The sequence below is a fragment of the Salvelinus alpinus genome, chromosome 35 (genome assembly GCF_045679555.1).
Source record: "Salvelinus alpinus chromosome 35, SLU_Salpinus.1, whole genome shotgun sequence".
In the NCBI taxonomy this organism is placed as follows: Eukaryota; Metazoa; Chordata; class Actinopteri; order Salmoniformes; family Salmonidae; genus Salvelinus; species Salvelinus alpinus.
The window spans coordinates 8,912,825-8,935,402 of NC_092120.1; the positions used below are offsets into that span (position 1 = coordinate 8,912,825).

The 22,578-nt window shown below is 43.1% G+C and overlaps 1 protein-coding gene across 6 annotated transcripts in view; it reads left to right on the plus strand.

Moving 5' to 3' along the window:
- The window catches only part of LOC139563921 (protein cordon-bleu-like), a 61,255-nt gene that overhangs the window by 5,852 nt on the left and 32,825 nt on the right, over nucleotides 1-22,578 (plus strand). For 5 of the 6 annotated variants that reach the window (XM_071382949.1, XM_071382950.1, XM_071382955.1 and 2 more), the window contains exons 3-4: nucleotides 17,331-17,546; nucleotides 20,590-20,800. In XM_071382949.1, coding sequence (XP_071239050.1) covers nucleotides 17,331-17,546; nucleotides 20,590-20,800 — 427 coding nt within the window. Of the gene's footprint in view, nucleotides 1-15,043; nucleotides 15,180-17,330; nucleotides 17,547-20,589; nucleotides 20,801-22,578 lie in introns of those variants that run through there. The other variant, XM_071382952.1, reaches the window with a different exon arrangement.

Here is a 22,578-nt window from a genome sequence, read left to right on the forward strand (position 1 = left end):
GCTGTTGTTCTGGGATTGATTTGCACTTTTCGCAACAAAGTACGTTCATCTCTAGGAGACAGAACGCGTCTCCTTCCTGAGCGGTATGACGGATGTGTGGTCCCATGGTGTTTATACTTGCGTACTATTGTTTGTACAGATGAACGTGGTACCTTCAGGCGTTTGTAAATTACTCCCAAGGATGAACCAGACTTGTGAAGGTCTACAAATGTTTTTCTGATGTCTTTGCTGATTTCTTTTGATTTTCCCATGATGTCAAGCAAAGAGGCACTGAGTTTGAAGGTAGGCCTTGAAATACATCCACAGGTACACCTCCAATTGACTCAAATGATGTCAATTATCCTATCAGAAGCTTCTAAAGCCATGACATAATTTTCTAGAATTTGAGCTGTTTAAAGGCACAGTCAACTTAGTGTATGTGAACTTCTGACCCACTGGAATTGTGATACAGTGAAATAATCTGTCTGTAAACAATTGTTGGAAAAATGACTTGTGTCATGCACAAAGTAGATGTCTTAACCAACTTTCAAAAACTACAGTTTGTTAACAAGAAATTTGTGGAGTGGTTGAAAAACTAGTAATAATGTCTCCAACCTAAGTGTATGTAAACTTCTGACTTCAACTGTACCTGGGGTCAATTAAATTGATAAGCCTCTTGAAACCTTCCTTTTCAACTGTGCTAATTTGTAGCATGTCCTTAGCAATGCAATGCATAATAGCATTTGTGATGTCTTTGTGTTTTCGATGTTTGCTTGTAGGGCATAAACGCTGTCAGTGTTGACTGCTTCGGGCAAACATCCCTAGATTGGCTGGTGCTTGAGGGGAGTTTATCAATACCGTGGCGCAAACTCAAACTTCCTGCATGTTCCAAAGAGTGATTTTGCTTCAGATGTTGAAAAAGGTTTGTCATATTACCGGACTTCGTAGCCACCTGTCTACGGCACAATTTGCACCGAACATTGTTTTGCTCTTTGTCGGACTTCAAAAAGCCAAACCACTTCCAAATTACTGAAACAATTTAACCCTTTTTATCAATAGTTCCTTCGTTGTAAGCTGCTCCTTCTCCATGGCTATCACTGCCACTGTTTTCGCCTACTTCACTCGTGGTTAATAGTGGCTACTCCATCACTCGAGATGCTAAGTGTTTTTTTTGTGGGCATATACCTCTCCATTTGCATATTGTCACTTCTCCGCACATTCCTGCTGCGTCACAGAGGTGAAATGGACTGATGTACCTAATTATTCTATATCGACATTATCAAAAATGAATCTAAACGTTTTTATATCGTTATTGAGGGAAGTAATTACCTCGATAATTATTGATTTATCGCCCAGTCCTATTTTGACCTATGGTCTCTGTCAATGGACTAGGGTGCCATTTGGGACACAGTCCACTTCTGAGGAGATTAAATGCTCATTTTTGATACCTGGGTGACTAGATTTTGAAATCTGAGCAGGCAATTTTAGTGGAGGCTACTAAAGCACGATGTGGTTTCAAAGTGATGGACTTTACCAAATGAAGCCCTGTAAAGGCCAGACAGGCGGATAACTGGCAGTCTGTAATTCATGTCTGAGGCTGTGTATGGACCCTGGTCAAAAGTAGTACACTACATAGGGATTAGGGTGCCATTTGGGACAAAACTTTCAGACATCCTAAGACACCAGCCAGCCTTTTTTGCTTAGCTAGCCCAGAGAGCCCTGCTCCTCCTAGCCCTGCTCTGCCTTACTGTGCTATAGGATGTTATAGGGAGTCCAACCCTGATCACAACAGTATGTGTTTTTAATTTTATGTGTATATTTATTTTGCATATTGTCATGTAGAAGATGACACAATTGCAAAATAGTCCCGCTTACTATTTCGGTGCGTTTCAACCATGTGGATACTCACTGTATATTGTGACATAGTTACAGTATAACTGCTCTGGAGTTAGCTTGAGTCTATTTGTTGTTTCTCTTTTGTGTGAATTGGAGTATTGTGTGTGTTTTAGGGGCTATGAGCATTCCAGTCCCAGGTCGAAAATGCTGAAGTGTATAGACCTAGGCCAACAGTCTTAATTAGCAGTGTGTGTGTGTGTTTACTACTGTAAATGCCTGGGCCTAGTGTTGTTGTCTGAGCTAAGGGACCATCTATAAGCGTGTAGTAATGGGTCTCAGCCCAAATTGTCTCCAGATTGATGTGGGGTTTAGTTTAGGGCTCCCAGTTTCATTTGCCTGCCTCACAAAAGAGTTTGGTCCAATATAGCCTGGAAATGCAGAATTCTTCAGTTGCATGCAGCTTTAATACCCAATTAACTATCTATTATTGCTTGTAAACATTTGAAATTCGATTTTTAACTAGATGTTCATATTTTACTGTATGAAGTATATTACAGTCTGTATTTTAACATGTCCTTTTGCTCAAATGCTTTAGTGGCTTTTTGTTGTGGCAGAGTGACTACTCTCAGTGCCTGTTTTGAGTTTACAGTCGATTTATATGGACCAATGATCATTTAAAATAATAATCCACTGTGCATCTTCACTTTGATTTCACCCTTTGACTGTCAACCATTTATTCTCTTATCACTATGTTGTCCATGCTTCTCTGTCTGTTCCCTGGTAATGTTACCTAAAATACACTCCCCATTAGCAGTAGAGAGTGTTGTCCCTCAGCACCAGCTACACTCCTGCTTGTCTCCCCAGACCAGACGGGCCTCAGACCAGCTTCAGAAACACCCAGTGCAGTGGGTTGTATTTTTGGTCAGGTTCAAGTCTGAAAGCTTGTAGTCCATTAACATTTTTCTCACTAAGCAGTCCCCCGCCCCACCCTCATTTTCCTTACTTACATTTATGTGTACAGATATAGGATCTTAATTTGATCACCCTGTTGCAGGGGGACATTTAAAACATTTTGTTTCTTTGAGGTTTTAAAAGTCTTCTCAAGTTTGTAATTTCCTCTTTGAAATTTCAGACTTGATTTCCCTTATGAAATATGTGTCAACCCCTACAAAAATGTTAATTCATTATAATCCACATAATAATTCACATTTCCTGTTGCTGCGGGATTATTTTCCTGCTGTAGCATACTGGCTCATTTATACTTTAGGTGTATCCCTAAAACTATAACCTTGACGTTTCTATTGAGGTGGATTGAGAGCAGGCATTTCTATTTGTTTATCAAGAGAAGATCACTTGAATCTTTTTGCAAGATGATAGAGAAGTGATGTATTGTTGGCGGTGGTATATGGCTGGGAATAACTATTCTTGGCACTAGTCTTTATAAATAGTTCTCTGACTGCCTGGCACTAGTCTTTATAAATAGTTCTCTGACTGCCACCACCATCTCTGACTACCATGAATTACTTCCATGGACTCTTCAGGGCAGGTCCCAACACAAGTAGAGCATGTGCACTATCTAGTTTTACTATTGTTTACGCAGTTACGACTCAAGTAAGAATAGTTTTGAAGAGAATATGTTTTAACTTATTGGTAGGTTACATCGTAATCATGTTCACACACACGCCTCCCATTTTAGGGATTCGATTTAAATGTTGTGTAATTTATTGTAGTCAAGAGGGCAACACGTTTTAAGTGAGTCATTACTCTACAGCAGTCTGACTAGTTGCAGTGTCCTCTAGTGAATGGTGGACATGAGGGGCTGTTTCAACACAAGTTGAGCACTAAGCTACAGGACCTATTTTGGGCCACTGTCAGACTGTGTAGTCTGAGGATTGTATGGTAGGTGGGTTTGTGGTGAAGACTGATCTGTGTACAGTCGTGGTCAAAAGTTTTGAGAATGACACAAATATTAATTTCCACAAAGTTTGCAGCTTCAGTGTCTTTAGATATTTTTGTCAGATGTTACTATGGAATACTGAAGTATAATTACAAGTATTTCATAAGTGTCAAAGGCTTTTATTGACAATTACATGAAGTTGATGCAAAGAGTCAATATTTGCAGTGTTGACCCCTTCTTTTTCAAGACCTCTGCAATCTGCCCTGGCATGCTGTCAATTAACTTCTGGGCCACATCCTGACTGATGGCATCCCATTCTTGCATTATCAATGCTTGGAGTTTGTGGGTTTTTGTTTGTTCACCCGCCTCTTGAGGATTGACCACAAGTTCTCAATGGGATTAAGGTCTGGGGAGCTTCCTGGTCATGGACCTAAAATGTCAGTGTTTTGTTCCCCGAGCCACTTAGTTATCACTTTCGCCTTATGGCAAGGTGCTCCATCATGCTGGAAAAGGCATTGTTCATCACCAAACTGTTCCTGGATGGTTGGGAGAAGTTGCTCTCGGAGGATGTGTTGGTACCATTCTTTATTCATGGCTGTGTTCTTTGGCACAATTGTGAGTGAGCCCACTCCCTTAGCTGAGAAGCAACCCCACACATGAATGATCTCAGGATGCTTTACTGTTGGCATGACACAGGACTGATGGGTAGCGCTCACCTTGTCTTCTCCGAACAGGCTTTTTTCCGGATGCCCCAAACAATCGGAAAGGGATTCATCAGAGAAAATGACTTTACCCCAGTCCTCAGCAGTCCAATCCCTGTACCTTTAGCAGAATATCAGTCTGTCCCTGATGTTTTTCCTGGAGAGAAGTGGCTTCTTTGCTGCCCTTCTTGACACCAGGCCATCCTCCAAAAGTCTTCGCCTCACTGTGCGTGCAGATGCACTCACACCTGCCTGCTGCCATTCTTGAGCAAGCTCTGTACTGGTGGTGCCCCGATCCCGCAGCTGAATCAACTTTAGGAGACGGTCCTGGTGCTTGCTGGACATTCTTGGCCGCCCTGAAGCCTTCTTCACAACAATTGAACCGCTCTCCTTGAAGTTCTTGATGATCCGATAAATGGTTGATTTAGGTGCAATCTTACTGGCAGCAATATCCTTGCCTGTGAAGCCCTTTTTGTGCATAGCAATGATGACGACATGTGTTTCCTTGCAGGTAACCATGGTTGAGAGGAAGAACAATGATTCCAAGCACCATCCTCCTTTTGAAGCTTCCAGTCTGTTATTCGAACTCAATCAGCATGACAGAGTGATCTCCAGCCTTGTCCTCGTCAACACTCACACCTGTGTTAACGAGAGAATCACTGACATGATGTCAGCTGGTCCTTTTGTGGCAGGGCTGAAATGCAGTGGAAATGTTTTTGGGGGATTCAGTTCATTTGCATGGCAAAGAGGGACTTTGCAATTAATTGCAATTCATCTGATCACTCTTCATAACATTCTGGAGTATATGCAAATTGCCATCATACAAACTGAGGCAGCAGACTTTGTGAAAATTAATATTTGTGTCATTCTCAAAACTTTTGGCCACGACTGTACAGTTGAGACGAGCCCCAAATATTAGGTTAGGTGTGGTAGTAATCTTGAGTTCGTTAATGGCCATGTTCTTATTTTGGATGGTTGTGATTGTTATTTCACCTGCACCGTCACACTGTGGATGGCAGACTCTGGGTAAGAGGAAGAGCAGCTGTTGGTTCTAGTGATGCTTTAGGTTATCATACGGTGATGCTAGTACTGACACTAGTTTGCCACTGTTTACAGCTATTTTCTTTTTCACACCTTTACTGCAGTAGCCTCCCCTTATTTAACAAATACCATAATCATATGTTAGTCTCATTCTGTGACTGGAAGTGTCTATGGCTAAAAGAGGAGTGGTATAATATGTGTTTCTCTGAGTCCTTCCCTGCAGCAGAGCTTTGTTAATTGAGGGAGTTGCTTAGGGAATATGGAACAAGCTAATTGTTATTTCCTGCTGTTCTGTTCCCTCCCCAGTCCCCGCTGCTCAGTGCTCTACTCCCTGTCCTGTGGGATATTACCCTCCACCAGGGATGGTTTCACACACAGCAGCTGGTCTAGAGGGCCAGGTTATACAGTATAATCCTGGTCTGCATCTCAAATGGCACACTACTCCCTATATAGTGCACTACTTTTGACCATGGCCCATAGGGCTCTGGTCAAAAATAGTGCACTATATACTGTAGGGATGCAGATCTGGTGTATAGGGTAGGCTATACAGTATAGGCTTCTCTTGTTTGCACTGGCATGTGCAATCCTCGAAGATTAGGTTCTGAGAGAGACTGAATCCTGTCCAGACACACTGTCTCTATTAAAGGGGACAGGTCTCATGACATGGGTCCTGGCTAAGTGAGAGTTGTTAGTCTAAAACCGTGGTCTGAAGCGGTCAGTGGATTAGAGCAGAGACTTAGTCTGCTTCCCAAATGGCAACCTATTCTCTACATAGTGCCCTACTTTTGATCAAAGCCCTATGGACCTTGGTCAAAAGTAGTGCACTATATAGAAATAGGGTAACCTTTAGGACACAGATGTATCTGCAGTAATATGGGATGCTAAAGGAATTACCCTATTAACTGAGCACTGCACCATCTGGCTTCAGAGGCTTTGTTTGGTCCACTCAGCCATGTGTCTTATCAGTAAACTATAGTTGTATGTATTTGTTGCGTCAATAGCCTACTTCAGAACACTGCTGTTGCTCTGTGGTGTTTGCTCTATTTAATAGTTGCATTAAGACATTCCTGAGGTACACTGGATCTCCCCAGGGGTGTGTGCTCTGTCCCCTCCTATACTCCCTGTTCACCCACAACTGCATGGCCAGGCACGACTCCAACACCATCATTAAGTTTGCAGACAACACAACAGTGGTAGGCCTGATCACCGACAACGACGAGACAGCCTATAGGGAGGAGGTCAGAGACCTGGCCGGCTGGTGCCAGAATAACAACCTATCCCTCAACGTAACCAAGACTAAGGAGATGATTGTGGACTACAGGAAAAGGAGCACCGAGCACATCCCCATTCTCATCGACGGGGCTGTAGTGGAGCAGGTTGAGAGCTTCAAATTCCTTGGTGTCCACATCAACAACAAACTAGATTGGTCCAAACACACCAAGACAGTCGTGAAGAGGGCACGACAAATCCTATTCCCCCTTAGGAAACTAAAAAGATTTGGCATGGGTCCTGAGATCCTCAAAAGGTTCTACAGCTGCAACATCGAGAGCATCCTGACCGGTTGCATCACTGCCTGGTACGGCAATTGCTCGGCCTCCGACCGCAAGGCACTTCAGAGGGTAGTGCGTACGGCCTAGTACATCACTGGGGCAAAGCTGCCTGCCATCCAGGACCTCTACACCAGGCGGTGTCAGAGGAAGGCCCTAAAAATTGTCAAAGACCCCAGTCATAGACTGTTCTCTCTACTACCGCATGGCAAGCGGTACCGCAGTGCCAAGTCCAGGACAAAAAGGCTTCTCAACAGTTTTTACCCCCAAGCCATAAGACTCCTGAACAGGTAACCAAATGGTTACCCGGACTATTTGCATTGTGTGCCCCCCCAACCCCTCTTTTACGCTGCTGCTACTCTCTGTTTATCTTATATGCATAGTCACTTTAACTATACATTCATGTACATACTACCTAAATTGGCCCGACCAACCAGTGCTCCCGCACATTGGCTAACCGGGCTATCTGCATTGTGTCCCACCACCCGCCAACCCTTCTTTTTACGCTTCTGCTACTCTGTTCATCATATATATATATATATGTCACTTTAACGATACCTACATGTACATACTACCTCAATAAGCCTGACTAACAGGTGTCTGTATATAGCCTTGCTACTCTTTTTTCAAATGTCTTTTTACTGTTTTATTTCTTTACTTACCTACACACACGCACACCTTCTTTTTTCCCCCGCACCATTGGTTAGAGCCTGCAAGTAAGCATTTCACTAAGGTCTACACCTGTTGTATTCGGCGCACGTGACAAATAAACTTTGATTTGAAGTGAGGATGCTTTGTCATTATTTGTTCGCTAGGTAGGCGGCATGCATACACACTTAGAAGAAATGGTGCTATATAGCACCTAAAAGGGTTCTTCAGCTGTCCCCATAGGAGACCCCTTTGAAGAACCCGTTTTGGTTCCACGTTAGAACCCTTTTGGGTTCCATGTAAAACCCTACCCACAGAGGGTTCTACATGGAACCCAAAGGATCCTACCTGGAACCAAAAAAAGATTCTATGGGGACAGCCAAACAACCCTGTTTTCTAAGAGTGTTTAGTTGAAGTGAATATGTTGGCTGTTTTTTCCTGTGGCTGTAATTACTTATGCGATGTCTCACCACCAGTCCAGGCAGCATAGACCACATAGACCAGGCAGCCATGAATCACCAACCAGTCAGGAACAGATGACCAGGCCTAGGCACCTAGCTTACATGTCTCTGACTGCTGTGAAGAGAAGAGGGGTGGTGTCTGATTTGTTACAGTACAACAAGTGGTGCCTCTGCCTCTTCCTTAGGTGGATGTCAGAGAGAACGGCAGCCCAGAGATGCTCTTCTCTTATTCATGTATCTCTCTCTTGCTGCCAATGAGTAATTGATCCCAGAAGGCACCTATGTTAGAGCAAGAGGAGCTGGGTTCACTTGTTCCCCCAGAGATGTGGTTATAGTCCTGTCACTCCCAGAACCAGCAGCTTTGGAACTGTCCAAGGCTAGCAGAGCCGGAGTTTTCTGAGCATGGTGTGTGGGTGTGTAATGATAGAGCATGGCATTTGGGAAGAGGCCATTGCGGGGCGAGGAGTGTCATCTGGACTGCAACGGAATACACCCTGTTACACCCTCTACATATTCTACAACCGAAACACCCACATTACCCTCCATAGTGACTCACCCGCTATCATTGTCTAAAAGGGGACACGTTTTAAATCTATACGTAACAACAATCATACACCCCAAAATACTTTGGAGACACCACGAACCATGACCTAAACATAATGAAAACCGCAAGGCAAATAAACTCAGCAAAAAAAAAAAAATCCCTGAAAAAATAAATGTTTACAGGTCCCTGAAAAAATAAATGTTTACAGGACCTTGTCTTTCAAAGATAATTCGTAAAAATCCAAATAACTTCACAGATCTTTATTGTCAAGGGTTTAAACACTTTCCCATGCTCAATGAACTAATAAACAATTAATGAACATGCACCTGTGTAACGGTCGTTAAGACACTAACAGCTTACAGACGGTAGGCAATTAAGGTGACAGTTCTGAAAACTTAGGACACTAAAGAGGCCTTTCTACTGACTCTGAAAAACACCAAAAGAAAGATGCCCAGGGTCCCTGCTCATCTGTGTGAACGTGCCTTAGGCATGCTGCAAGGAGGCATGAGGACTGCAGATGTGGCCAGGGCAATAAATGTGAGACGCCTAAGACAGCGCTACAGGGAGACAGGACGGACAGCTGATCGTCCTCGCAGTGGCAGACCACGTGTAGCAACACCTGCACAGGATCGGTACATCTGAACATCACACCTGCGGGACAGGTACAGGATTGCAACAACAGCTGCCAGAATTAGACCAGGAACGCACAATCCCGCCATCAGTGGTCAGACTGTCCGCAATAGGCTGAGAGAGGCTGGACTGAGGGCTTGTAGGCCTCTTGTAAGGCAGGTCCTCACCAGACATCACCGGCAACAAGGTCGCCTATGAGCACAAACCCACCGTCGCTGGACCAGACAGGACTGGCAAAAAGTGCTCTTCACTGACGAGTTGCGGTTTTGTCTCACCAGGGGTGATGGTCGGATTTGCGTTTATCGTCGAAGAAATGAGCGTTAAACCGAGGCCTGTACTCTGGAGCGGGATCGATTTGGAGGTGGAGTGTCCGTCATGGTCTGGGGCGGTGTGTCACAGCATCATCGGACTGAGCTTGTTGTCATTGCAGGCAATCTCAACGCTGTGCGTTACAGGGAAGACATCCTCCTCCCTCATGTGGTACTATCCCTGCAGGCGTCATCCTGACATGACCCTCCAGACACTGCCACCAGCCATACTGCTCGTTCTGTGTGTGATTTCCTGCAAGACAAGAATGTCAGTGTTCTGCCATGGCCAGCGAAGAGCCCCGATCTCAATCCCATTGTTGAATCAGAGGGTGAGGGCTAGGTCCACCCCCCCCCCCCCACCCCCCCGGGCTAGGTCCACCCCCCCCCCCCCACCCCCCCCATTTCACAGCAAGAACTGGCAAATCTGGTGCAGTTCGTGAGGAGGAGATGCACTGCAGTACTTAATGCAGCTGGTGGCCACATCAGATACTGACTGTTACTTTTGATTTTGACCCCCCCCTTTGTTCAGGAACGCATTCAATTTCTGTTAGTCACATGTCTGTGGAACTTGTTCAGTTTATGTCTCAGTTGTTGAATCTTGTTATGTTCATACAAATATTTACACATGTTAAGTTTGCCGAAAATAAACGCAGTTGACAGTGAGAGGTTTCTTTTTTTCCCTGAGTTTATATGAAAATATTAATTGGCTTATGTTTTCATTTAAAAAACAATACAACCATGATCTACTTCTCGGTACATTATTTGATTATACTGATTTGACTTTAGACTACCTGTTGGTATTTTCCGTGTTACTGTTCTCAGAGAACTTTGTATTGTAGTAGAGCCAAATACAGTTTTAAATGGACACTTCAGAGAATTCACTGGCCAGGTTGTTATCATCAGAAAGCCAATGAAGTCCTTGCCATCTCAGCAATAAAATAGGGTGGGCTTTAGTCTACCCGTCGAGAAGTTTGTAATTTGAGAGTGGGGGCATATGCTGAATTAGGAAGCTGCATGCTCTTAGCAACTGCAAACAAATGCCTCTGTGGAGCTCAAATGTCCCCTAGATGCATGTGGGTCATTCACTTTTTGCAGCATAAGTCATAAATACCCAGCTGCCACCAAATAGAGAGCAAGTCTCTCTCTCCTAGTGGTGTAAATATAGGTTGCTATGAGAACACCATGGCTCCCAGAGAGCATGCTGCCATTGTTGCTCTGTGGAGTGGCTGAGGGTATTCACTGTCTGTCCTCTGCTCAATAGGGGGGAAACTCAAGTGACAACCGACAAGAATAGCATTGGTTCTAACGTGTGGAAGAGTTTAAGAGCTTCTTAAGGTAGTGTTTTCCCTATGTTATTATAGCAGAGGTGGCTCTTAATTGTTGCAACCGCTGCAAAAAATATGATGTAATTTAATATACAGTACCAGTCAAAAGTTTGGACACCCCTACTCATTCCAGGGTTTTCTTTATCTTTACTATTTTCTACATTGTAGAATAACAGTGAAGACATCAAAACTATGAATAACACATATGGAATGATGTAGTAACCAAAAAAGTGTTAAACAAATCAAAATATATTTTATATTTGAGATTCTTCAAAGTAGCCACCCTTTGCCTTGATGAAAGCTTTGCACACACTTGTCATTATCTCAACCAGCTTCTCCTGGTTTTGATGTCTTCACTATTATTCTACAATGTAGAAAATAGTAAAAAAATTACAAAAACCCTTTAATGAGTAGGTGTGTCCAAACTTTTGACTGATATTGTGTATGTATGTATGTGTGTGTATATATATATATATATATAGTTTATTCAAAAATGTTTTGTACTTTTTACCCCTTTTTCATGGTATCCAATTGGTAGTTAGTCTTGTCCCATCAATTTCCGTATGGACTCGGTAGAGTCGAAGGTCGAGAGCCATGCGTCCTCCGAAACACGGCCCTGCCTAGCTGCACTGCATCTTGACACACTGCTCACTTAACCCAGAAGCTAGCCACACATGCTAGCCACACCTCCAATGTGTCGGAGGAAACACTGTACAACTGGCGACCACACATGCCCGCCACAGGAGTCGCTAGAGCACGGTGGGACAAGGACATCCCAGCAGGCCAAACCCTCCCCTAACCCGGACGATGCTGGGCCAGTTGTGCGCCGCCTCATCGGTCTCCCGGTCGCAGCCAGCTGCGACACAGCCTGGGATCGAACCTAGGTCTGTAGTGACTCCTCAAGCACTGCAATGCAGTGCCTTAGACCGCTGTGCCACTCAGGAGGCTTTATATATATTTCTGCTGCGATTCTGCCACGCTTTTAAATAAATGTAGATAGCCGTTGGCTCAATTACTGGAAGTCTATGGGAACGCTAGTAGCAATCTACAGTCTCTCATTGATGTGTGCTGACAGTCTCTCTTTCTCTCTCTCAGCACTTGGACACCTTCCAAATGAAGGCAGATTTTTTTTTCTTCCTCGGTCCTTAATCAATAGCTAGTCTGTTGTGGTATTAAAAGATCCCAAATGAGATGGCCAAAGATTTCTAAAACCAGATCAAGCTGCTTTAGCAGACAATAGGCACAATGGGGTGGACTACATAATTACCCAAAGAAGTATTTTATTTCCTGATATTTACTTGTTTATTCTCCTCTGTCCCTTCATATTATTATTATTATTATTATTATTAATACATTTTTAAATCAAATGTTCAATGTATATATTTTGATCAGAACCTTCATATTATTGTATGCTAAGAAATATTGTATACTAATGTCAGGAAATAGATTATTAAGATTTTCCTTTACCTTACACACAGTACACAAATAGCAGTATGTTCCAATAGGATCCTAGTTCCTATGTAGTATAGTATGTAGTTACTAATAATATGCAGGTATTTCATATGCTAATTATGGTCAGTAAAATAAATGTCTGTTGGAGTGAAATGGGTCACTTTTTTGTTTTATTACTCCATAGTATGCCTAAATGCACAGTGCCTACTTTTTAGAGCATAGTGCTCCCCTTGTTTGGGGCTAATCCCATTGTGTTGCATAGAACGGGCCATGACAGGTGTCTCTCACCACAGTGGTTGTGTACCAAATGGCACTCTATCCACTTTATAGTGCACCACTTTAGATTGTCCAGGGCCTATAGGGCTCTGCTCAAAAGTGATGCCCCATATAAAGATTAGGGTGCCATTTGAGATGCAGCTAGTGTTTCCCCTACCTTTAACTTCTAAAATGACAGGTTGTCATTGTGTACGTCTCTCTTCATCAGGTCTAAACTGGCTCCTGCTTCTAATACACTACAGTCCCAAACTCTACTAACATATTCCACTATTTTAATAAGACCCAGGGAAGGAAGGAATATTTATATTTCCATAATTATTTTGTCAGGATAACTTATGAACCTCATACAGTACAAGCTCTTATCAGTCTTTCCTTGCAGAGTTAGTCAGTGAGTTGTATCTCCCACTGACTCACTGCTTCCTTTATTGTTGTCCAATACAACAGAGCATTATTGATATGAACTTGAGCCTGTGGCAGAAAGAGCACAGAGGGGTTGACTTATTCTAACTGGATAGTTGCCTAGAGGGGAGCAGAGTCTTATTTGGGCCTTGGAATGTGAACAGTCCCATGCACACAGAGACTAATCTCGTAATCAGTCTAACACAACACCAGGGTAACAAATTGCCAGGTTATAGAAGTAGTATCTATTCACTGGTTAGCTAGATACCCTACAGCTACTGCAGTTCCTGTGCTGTGGGGCTTGTTGTGATGCTTACACACCCCTGCTGGGTCTAAACAGCTAGCTTAGGTTTATAGCAGTAGGCCACTCCTCTCAACACCTAGCTGGTTTGTTAGTCACTGGCTACTCCCTACTGTACTGTGGGGTGATGTTGTTGACCATATCATAGTTACACTATGGTTACACTATCTCTGACAATCCCTACTGCAATGTAATCCTACAATAATTACAGCTGTACGTCTTTTTGGGTAAGTCTCTGAGAGCTTTGCACATCTGGACTGTACAATATTTGCCCATTTATTCTTTGAAACATTATTCAAATTTCCTGTTGATGATTGCTAGACAGCCATTTTCAAGTCTTGCCATAGATTTCCAAGCTGATTTAAGTCAAAATTGTAACCGGGGTCACTCGGTTACATATAATGTTGTCGTGGTATGCAACTCCAGTGTAGATTTGGGCTACTCCTTGCCTGCCAATGACAAGCATACCCATAACATGATGCAGCCACCACCATGCTTGAAAATATGAAGAGTGGTACTCAGTGATGTGTTGTGTTGGATTTTCCCCAAGCATTACGCTTTGTATTCAGGACAAAAAGTAAATTTCTTTGCTCAAAGGGATATTCCATTTTCTTTTTTTTACACCTCTACCAAACGGTGTCCTTCTTTAGGCATTGAAAAACCTCCCTTGTCTTTGTGATTGTGTCTGTGCTTGAAATTCATTACTCGATTGAGGGACCTTACAGATATGAAATGACGTTGAACCAACGTGGAATAGACACTGAATTGACATCTGTGGGAAGTTAGAAAAAGTTATGAATCGTCCTCAGATTCTCATCAGATTGTCCAAGAAACCTCCAAGGTAACTAGCTAGCTAGCTTGTAATCCTGGAAGTATAGCCAACCCTATTATAATTGTTAGCTAAGATACAGTAACGTTACGCTAGCTAAATTATTTTGGGGGTTAATATAGAATTGGCTGGTGATATCACTGAGCTCGAGATAAAATTATTTTGCAGATGAGTTTCAAAGGAAAATAACATAATTAAATTTTCATGCATTTTGGATTACAATGGCCTTTAAAAAAGTCACCAGAAGTGACCTTCTCACAGTCGTTAAACAAAATCTTGTATGTGTTTCCATTGGATTGTGTGTTCAGTTAAAAAAATATCTTGGGTTGATTCCTTTCATAACTGGGCAATGAAGTGGAGAGAGCGGACTGAGTGGTTCTGTGAAAGGCCCATTTGTAACCCAGTCACTGAGGATCACTGAGGAAGCTGCACTTACTACCCAGCTCAGTAACGGAGTTTCCTTCTCTCTTTGGGAGACTCTCTCTCTGCCGGAAAAGGTTCTTTGTTTGTTTGTGTGTGTGTGTGTGTGTTGGCTGACTCAATGGGTCCTGGGCTGGAGACAAGGGCACACTAAGATCTCAGTCTCGAGCGGAGATTTGCGAGTTGTTGCCCCAATTTCAAACACACAGCTACACAGGTGCAGTGTCTACCTGACCCATTCATATTGGTATACCACACTACACTGGTTTTGATCATGAAGTTCTTTTCATTTAATCGCCCTCTCTGTAGTGTTTGGAACAATTGTATTTCAATGGTTCAATTGCTCTGTGGCGGTGTATGGATGCCGGACTTAGTTATTAATAATTAACTTAAGTGAGGTTAGAGTCCAAGCACAGTGGTTTGTTGAATGTTCACATGCATGCCTACTCTCCACCTACAAAGAACAAGGTGTCTTCAAGGCTCCTAGAAGAGACCTTTTCCCTGTATTCCTTGGGAAGGATTTATAAACATAAACACGGACTGATATACAGAACGCTTAATCAAAAGCCCAAGGACTGATTTGACGTGAGTGGTGCAGATTTATCTCACTGTTGTTTGCTCAGTAGGGAGAAAGTGTGTAGCTATTGAACATACCTAGAAGGGAAAGAGCATTAATCATTGTAAACTGTATATTATAGTCAAGATAATGGTGTGTGCTGAGACAAAGCTACAATTTGTTCCTCTGACACGTGTCAAATAAATAGTCAGGTGTAGTGAAAGTTAGGACCACTAATAATTTACATAATCTTCTCTCAAAGTCCTGCCATCAGTGCAGTTAGCGCCATGTATTTTGGTGCAGTGTAGAGGTGCCGCCTGCGCTCAAAAAAGAGAGTTGAAAAGGTTTTTTATGTCTATTGTAATTGATATATTGAAGCATGAAGCATTATACAGTATAATGACAGACAATAGAAAAACATTGTAATGCGACAGACACGAGTTTGGACGAATTGCAATGCATGCTGGTTATCTTTATCCTTGTGTGTTTAGATGGTTACATCTCTATACTGAAACAAAATTATTGTTTTATTTACAGTGGCGTGCCGTGGGCCTGGGGCCTAGGCCTTCAGTGAGGTACTACACAGTCCCACCCGAATTAATCCACCTCTTATTACCATCATTATGATGCCATGGCTCTAGACACTATACATTTAGACAGAAACGCAGTATAACCAGGCGTTGCGTCACCTTGAAATTGACAAATTGACATTTTTGGGTAAACAGTGTTTAACAGACAACTCAAGTTTGCAAAGCCAGTGTGGCTCCAAACACCAAATCGATCACTTGCAAATAATAGGCATTCCCAGCAGTACAGTTTGCAGTGCTTCTCGGAGCCTGTGAGCCATTGACAGCGCTCGTAGTTGAAACTTTGAAAGTGGCGAGCGAACGAACCCCTTTCCCGCCTGTGACAGGCTTTGTGGCGTCGGGCGACCTCTCCTTACAATGTCTAACTTTTCTTGAAAAGTTCGTCTTGAGAATGGCGTTATAATTATATCCTCGACCAAATCGATATCTTCTCCTCCTTCCGCCATTGTGGGTTGAAAAAACAGCTTAGTAGAACGCAAATTAATTCGTTTATCAAATTCAGTTTCCTAGATCGGCATAGACCTGCCCATAGGACCTGCCTCTCAATATTGGTAATCCAATCAAAAGACGTGGACGCACTACGCCTGCTAGCTGGCTCCTGTGTAACACTGGAGCCAGCCAGCAGGCGTACAATAGCCAACTCTAAAGCTGATTGGTTGACACTAAATTTTAATTTCCATTCACTATAAGATACAAGCGCCCGCACTGTTGATTCTGAAGGCCTGAGGGCAGATTTTAGACCCCTGGCAACACATGATGGCTGAATATGATTGGATAAAAGATCTAACATAAAGACCAGCCCTCCAAATCTCAACCTGGGGCTGGAAGCAGTGCAACCAAGAGGAAAGCTATGAAATGAAGAGTATAACTCTTACTCTGGGGAATAATTTAATACATATTTGTGGGAAAATATATTTAATTTTTTTTTTTATTCTGATGATGTTTAGGCCAGCAGAGAAGGCCTTGCAGGCCCTGACGGCCCACCACTGTTTATTTATTTGCACACAAGAAACTACAAAACAATATGATAAAAGTTTAAAAGGCAAATGAAAAGAGCATGTGCAGGAAGGGTTAAAAACCCAAAGGCTTGTAGAGCACCTCTTTTTTTAAAGTATTTATAAAACAAGATAACTGCATTAAGTTTTTATAATAATGAACAAATCATGATAAGGAAAGTCCTTGGTGTCAGATTTGAATGGAACATCACATCAACACAGACCATTGTGACCCTGACAACCAATAAACAACCTTTACATATCTGGAGATAGACTTGCTTTTAAGTAATCTCTCTGAAAGACAGTAAGTTATTGCCATTCAAGTTGCCTCTATTATGTTTGTTGTCACCTATCCCAGCGCAAAACAGCAAAGTAGTGCGAAATCTTGTCTATTCTATTTCCCTTTGAATCGCCATGACGACCGGACTGCCTTTTCTGGGAGAAAACAAAACAACATAATTAATTTCTCTAGGTTGCCACAATCAGGCCAATCTGCAAAGGACAATTTCGCTCTAAAATATCTGATGATAAAACTAATCTTAACCCAAAACTTAGCCATACCCCTAACCTTATGCCTTAACCTCTGTCCGTCCCCCAGGAAGAGGATGAAGTCCCGAGCCCCTCCTCCGCCCCCGGCCCCCGAGCCCGCCCCCAGGAGAATCTTCCGTAACGCCGTGCCTGATGGGGGAGGCTCAGCGCAGGGCAGTATGGGCAGCATGGTGATGGACACCAAGGAGAACATGATGAGGACCAGCGTAGACCTCCACATCACTCTGCCTCAAGGCTACCAGACCAGCAGCACAGTGGACGGCAGGTGAGAGGCAACACACGCACACACCAACACACACACACACGTCACATATGCACACGTACACATTAACCCTTCGACCCTCAATTCACAGATTCTGTTATGTATGTGGATGTGGCCTTGTTTGGTATCTGATCAGAGAGGCCTTTTCAAGGTTCCCTCAGTGGCCCAGAATCAGTGTGTGTGCGCATGTTGTGAGAAGCTGACCTGCCAGAGCCTCTCTAGCCTTAATGAGGGTCTCTCTCTCTTTCTGCTGGAGCAGTGAGTGAATCAGACCAGGCCATCCAGGACTCCAGCCCTCATGCAGAAAACAAGACGAGGGCCTCTGTTAATGCTGTTAATGAGTGGCATGTGAGAGTTTCTAACAGTATTTTTTTTTAACCAATATAGGACAGTGGTCCCAGGTCTGTCTGAAGTCTTGCCAACTGCTCTGGACAGAAATAAAACAGATCTGGGATCAGGCTCATACAGTGGTCGTCATCTCTCTCACTTGGGGCCGTCTTTTCCATTTCCTTTTACTCTGCGTGATGCTCTTTGCCAAGTAATTTGGGTAACACTTAATTTGGATCGTCCATCTTTAGACTATCAGTAACATTTCAACTAGCTATCTATACTAAACAAAAATATAAACACAACATGTAAAGTGTGGGTCCCATGTTTCATGAGCAGAAATAAAATTAACATTTCTAATACGAACAAAAAGCTTATTACTTTCAAATTTGGTGCACAAATTGGTTTACATCACTGTTACTGAACATTTCTAATCCATCCACCTGACAGGTGTGGCATATGAAGAAGCTGATGCTGGGGACAATAAAAGGCCACTCCAGAATGTGCAGTTTTATCACACAACACAATGCCAAAGGTGTCTCAAGTTTTGAGGGAGAGTGCAATTGGAATACTGACTGCAGGAATTTCCACCAGAGCTGTTGCCAGAGAATGTTTATTTCTCTACCATAAGCCACCTCCAATATCGTTTTAGAGAATTTGACAGTACAACCAACCGGCCTCACAACCGCAGACCACATGTAACCACGCCAGTCCAGGACCTCCACATCCGGCTTCTTCACCTGCGGGATGGTCTGAGACGAGCCACCCGGACAGCTGATGAAACTGTGGGTTTCATTTATTTTATTTTATTTAACTAGTAAAATCAGTTAAGAAGAAATTCTTATTTACAATGACGGCCTACCCCGGCCAAACCCTAACCCGGACGACGCTGGGCCAATTGTGTGCCGCCCTATGAGACTCCCAATCACGGCCAGTTGTGATACAGCCTGGAATCATACCAGGGTCTGTAGTGACGCCTCTATCACTGAGATGCAGAGCCTTAGACCGCTGCGCCACTCGGGAGCCCCTTTCGTTTGCACAAACAAAGAATTTCAGCACAAACTGTAAGAAAGCGCCTCAGGGAAGCTCATCTGCGTGCTCGTCATCCTCACCAGGGTCTTGACCTGACTGGTTTTCTGATCCACATCCATTTCCTTATATGAACTGTAACTCAGTAAAATCTTTTAACTTGTTGCATTTTTATATTTTTGTTCAGTATAGATTCACACGTTACTGAGCACAAATCACATCTCTATCTCTAACCTTAAACCTTATCTTAACCCTAAACTTAACCCTTATTCTTAACCTAACCCTAACCGTAACCTTAGCATACAGTTGCTTATCAACAGATAGTTTGTTGATAGTATGACCATCTGTAGAGCATTTACAGATGAAAAAAAAAATCTGGACAATCCAACTTAAGTGTGTGTAACCGTCATTTGATTTCTGGGAAATCAGTTTTGCTGTCCCAGTGCATGCTAAAGCCCAAGGGAGTTTCATCCAGGTGTCATAAATGTCTTGTAATCACCTGGTTCATGTGTGCAGGAAGCAGTCAGACAACACCCTCTCCATTATGGTGTGTAAGGGTTTTGTCACACTTGTCAAACTGTTTTCATTATGATAGGGAATACAGATCAATGTGTTGTGTTTCCAGTGTCTTGTCAAAGCCTCATTTGCTAGCTAGATATGTTATTCTAAGAAGAAAGTTCTAGTATAAATTAATGCATTGTTATTTTCGAGTGAACCGTAACTCCCCATCCTACAGCTAATGTGTAATGCATTATGATGCAGTTGTAAGACCTGTGATGAGCGACCTTTGCTCTGGTCTTTACGTGTTGGTTGTTCAGAGCAGACCTTTAGCACTTTGGTCATATGAGCTGTCTTCTCCCAGCAGGCAGTAGAAAGCATCCTTGAGTTTGTCTCTGTCCTGGATTGACAGTTACCCTTTGACACCTCGTCAGTTGATGTTCTGTATTACATGACATGGGACTTCATATGATGCTCAAAAACAGAACAATGTATCAGGATTTATTAAGACATTCTACATTCTCAAGTGAAGGATTTAGGACACTGGCCAGTCGGGCTAGTAGACTGCAATTTTTACTAGCCCAGGTTACATTCTTCTAGCCAAATTTGTGCCATTTGAAATCCAAAATATCACTTGCCTGATGGGCTAGTTTGGCACATTTTCTACTAGCCCTATCTGCAAAGTACTAGCCTCAGGCTAGTTTAATTTCCATCCCTGCATACATATATTATAAGTAGACCAGATGGGTAATTTATTGTCAATTGACTAAGGCTAGATTTCCTATCTGTAATTCATTTAACTATCTAAAGCGTCACTAAGTTCAGATCATTAAATCAGACTTTTATGTACCAATTTGCAGGCTTATCTAATGCTGTAAGCCGATCGGCATGAGTGCCTGCCTTTGCATCACCCAGTGTAATTACAGCTAAAGGAGGTAACCCTATCTGTCAGTCAAGTCACATCCCAAATGGCACCCTATTCCCTATATAGTGCACTACTTTTGACCAGAGCCCATAGCGGTCTTGTCAAAAGTAGTGGTCCTTGGTCAAAGAAGTGCTCTAACTAGGGAATAGGGACTTACCTTGGTCTACTTTGTCCCGCTCCGCTCTGACAAGCCTATGACTCTACCTCCACCTGGCTTCCTGTCTGTGACTCAGCCTGGCTTCCTGTGCTGCTTTTGCCTCTGTGCAGCAAGGCGCTCATGGACCTGTTGGTGGATCTGTGCAGCCGGTACCACCTGAACCCAGCCTATCACACCCTGGAGCTGCTGTCCAGCGAGGGCCTGTCCCTAGCCTTCAAGCCCAACAGCCTGCTGGGGTCCCTGGACGTTGTTGCCATAAGCATCAGGGAGAAAGTTTTGCAGGACAAAGTGGTGCGGAAACCTCCGCCTAAAGTGCCAGAGGTGAGTACCTACTGATCCTGACCCTGATATAGAGATCTGTGTGTGTGTGTGTGTGTGTGTGTGTGTGTGTGTGTTTGTTTGTTACTGAGGATATGTAGCTGCATTGTGATTGTGAATAAGCAATTAGCTGTGTTTTATTGTAACCCGATTCATAGTTATCCTCTGTTTAGTCTTCCATGAATGCACATGTATGTAGCACTTCATGAAGTTATTGGAAATGAGTTTGTTCTGGTCTGGGCCTTTTGCTGTTGTTGTATTGCATGGGTGGGTATCGTTGACTGTTTTTGGGATACAATAAATAAGATGTTTTCAGCATTCATTGAACCTAACCTTTGACACCTGGGAAATGTGATGTATGAATCTCTATGTAACCATTGCGATCGCCCTTCTTTACCTTTTGACACTAAATCGTGGCAGCAGGAAAGGCCACAAAACCCCGAAAGGGCTCATGCTAAGGTAGGCAGCAGGTGTTATAGAGCCAGTCTCTAAGTCAGTGGGATTATTACCGGCTCTCGGTGGCTGATTGAGTGTCTTCTCGCTCTGTCTCCAGTGTCTCCTACCTACCTACCTACCTACCTACCTAGCATGTGAATTTTTCATGAGAGCCTTACCTTTAGTTACCATGCATTATTTCTACTCTACTCTCAGGCCTCCCTGGCCCTGGGGGCCCTGCTCCCCCTATCTCCCTTTGACCTCCCTATGGCTGATGGCCATAGTCTGACACTATTTCACTCTGAGTCATCGACATTGTGGGTAACACTTTACTTAAAACCAATCGGTATAATGCATTATGATGTGGTTGTAATGCATTTTATGACTTGTAATAAGCATGTACAGTATAGCCCCCCTTTTGAACTGAGTGGTGTAAATTTAAGTAAGCATACATAATAATCTATTGATTTCGATGTATGGATTTTTATGTATTCCACTAACATTTGATAAATTGTTGCCTAAAAATATGCTTTGATTCTTTTTTTATAAGTTGCCCCAGTAAGTATTAGCAAAGAACCACACACAAAAACAGTTGTGCTTGTGATTGTTACACACTCTTGACTGGTAAGTGGTTGACATGATGTTTTCAGAAGGAGGGTCTTGAAGTCTGTACATTGTGTACTGGTGTGTGACTGTCATGGCCTCCGTGAGAACAGTATCTTTGTTGTATGTCCCAAATGGCACCCTACTTCCTATATAGTGCACTACTTTTGACCAGATCCCTATGGGACCTTGTTAAAAGTAGTGCACTATATAGGGAATTGTGTGCCATTTGGGATGCAGGCTGTGTTCTTCATAACAACCACCTCAACCCTCTTAGTGCTGCTGGCACTGTTGTTATGATCTCTCTCTATGGGTACACCAAACACCCTGGGACTGACCAGTCATTGGCTGCCCACACACAGGCCCTCTCTGTCAGGCCTCGACTTGGCTCCCAGCCTCGGTTACCTCAGTGCTAGTCTTGAATGACCCCCAGTCCCCCCCCCCAGGTCTGTCAACAAATGTCTACGTTCTAAGGGAAAAGCTGAAAGTAAAGCGTAACCTCTTTTAAGTGAGGTGGAGTGAAGTTTTTAGTTAATCATGGTTTATCTCACGAGTCTGACACCCACTTTTTGTCTCTCCCTCTCTCTCAATATTTTCCACGCTAGTTTTTCCCATTGGATGTGTACTGCTGAGATCTTTACTTTCATGTCCCATTTAATTACTGAACTTAGACCTGGGTTCAAATTGTATATTTATGAGCGTTTGATTGAGCCCGCCTGAAGTGCCAGATCGGCATGATTGCA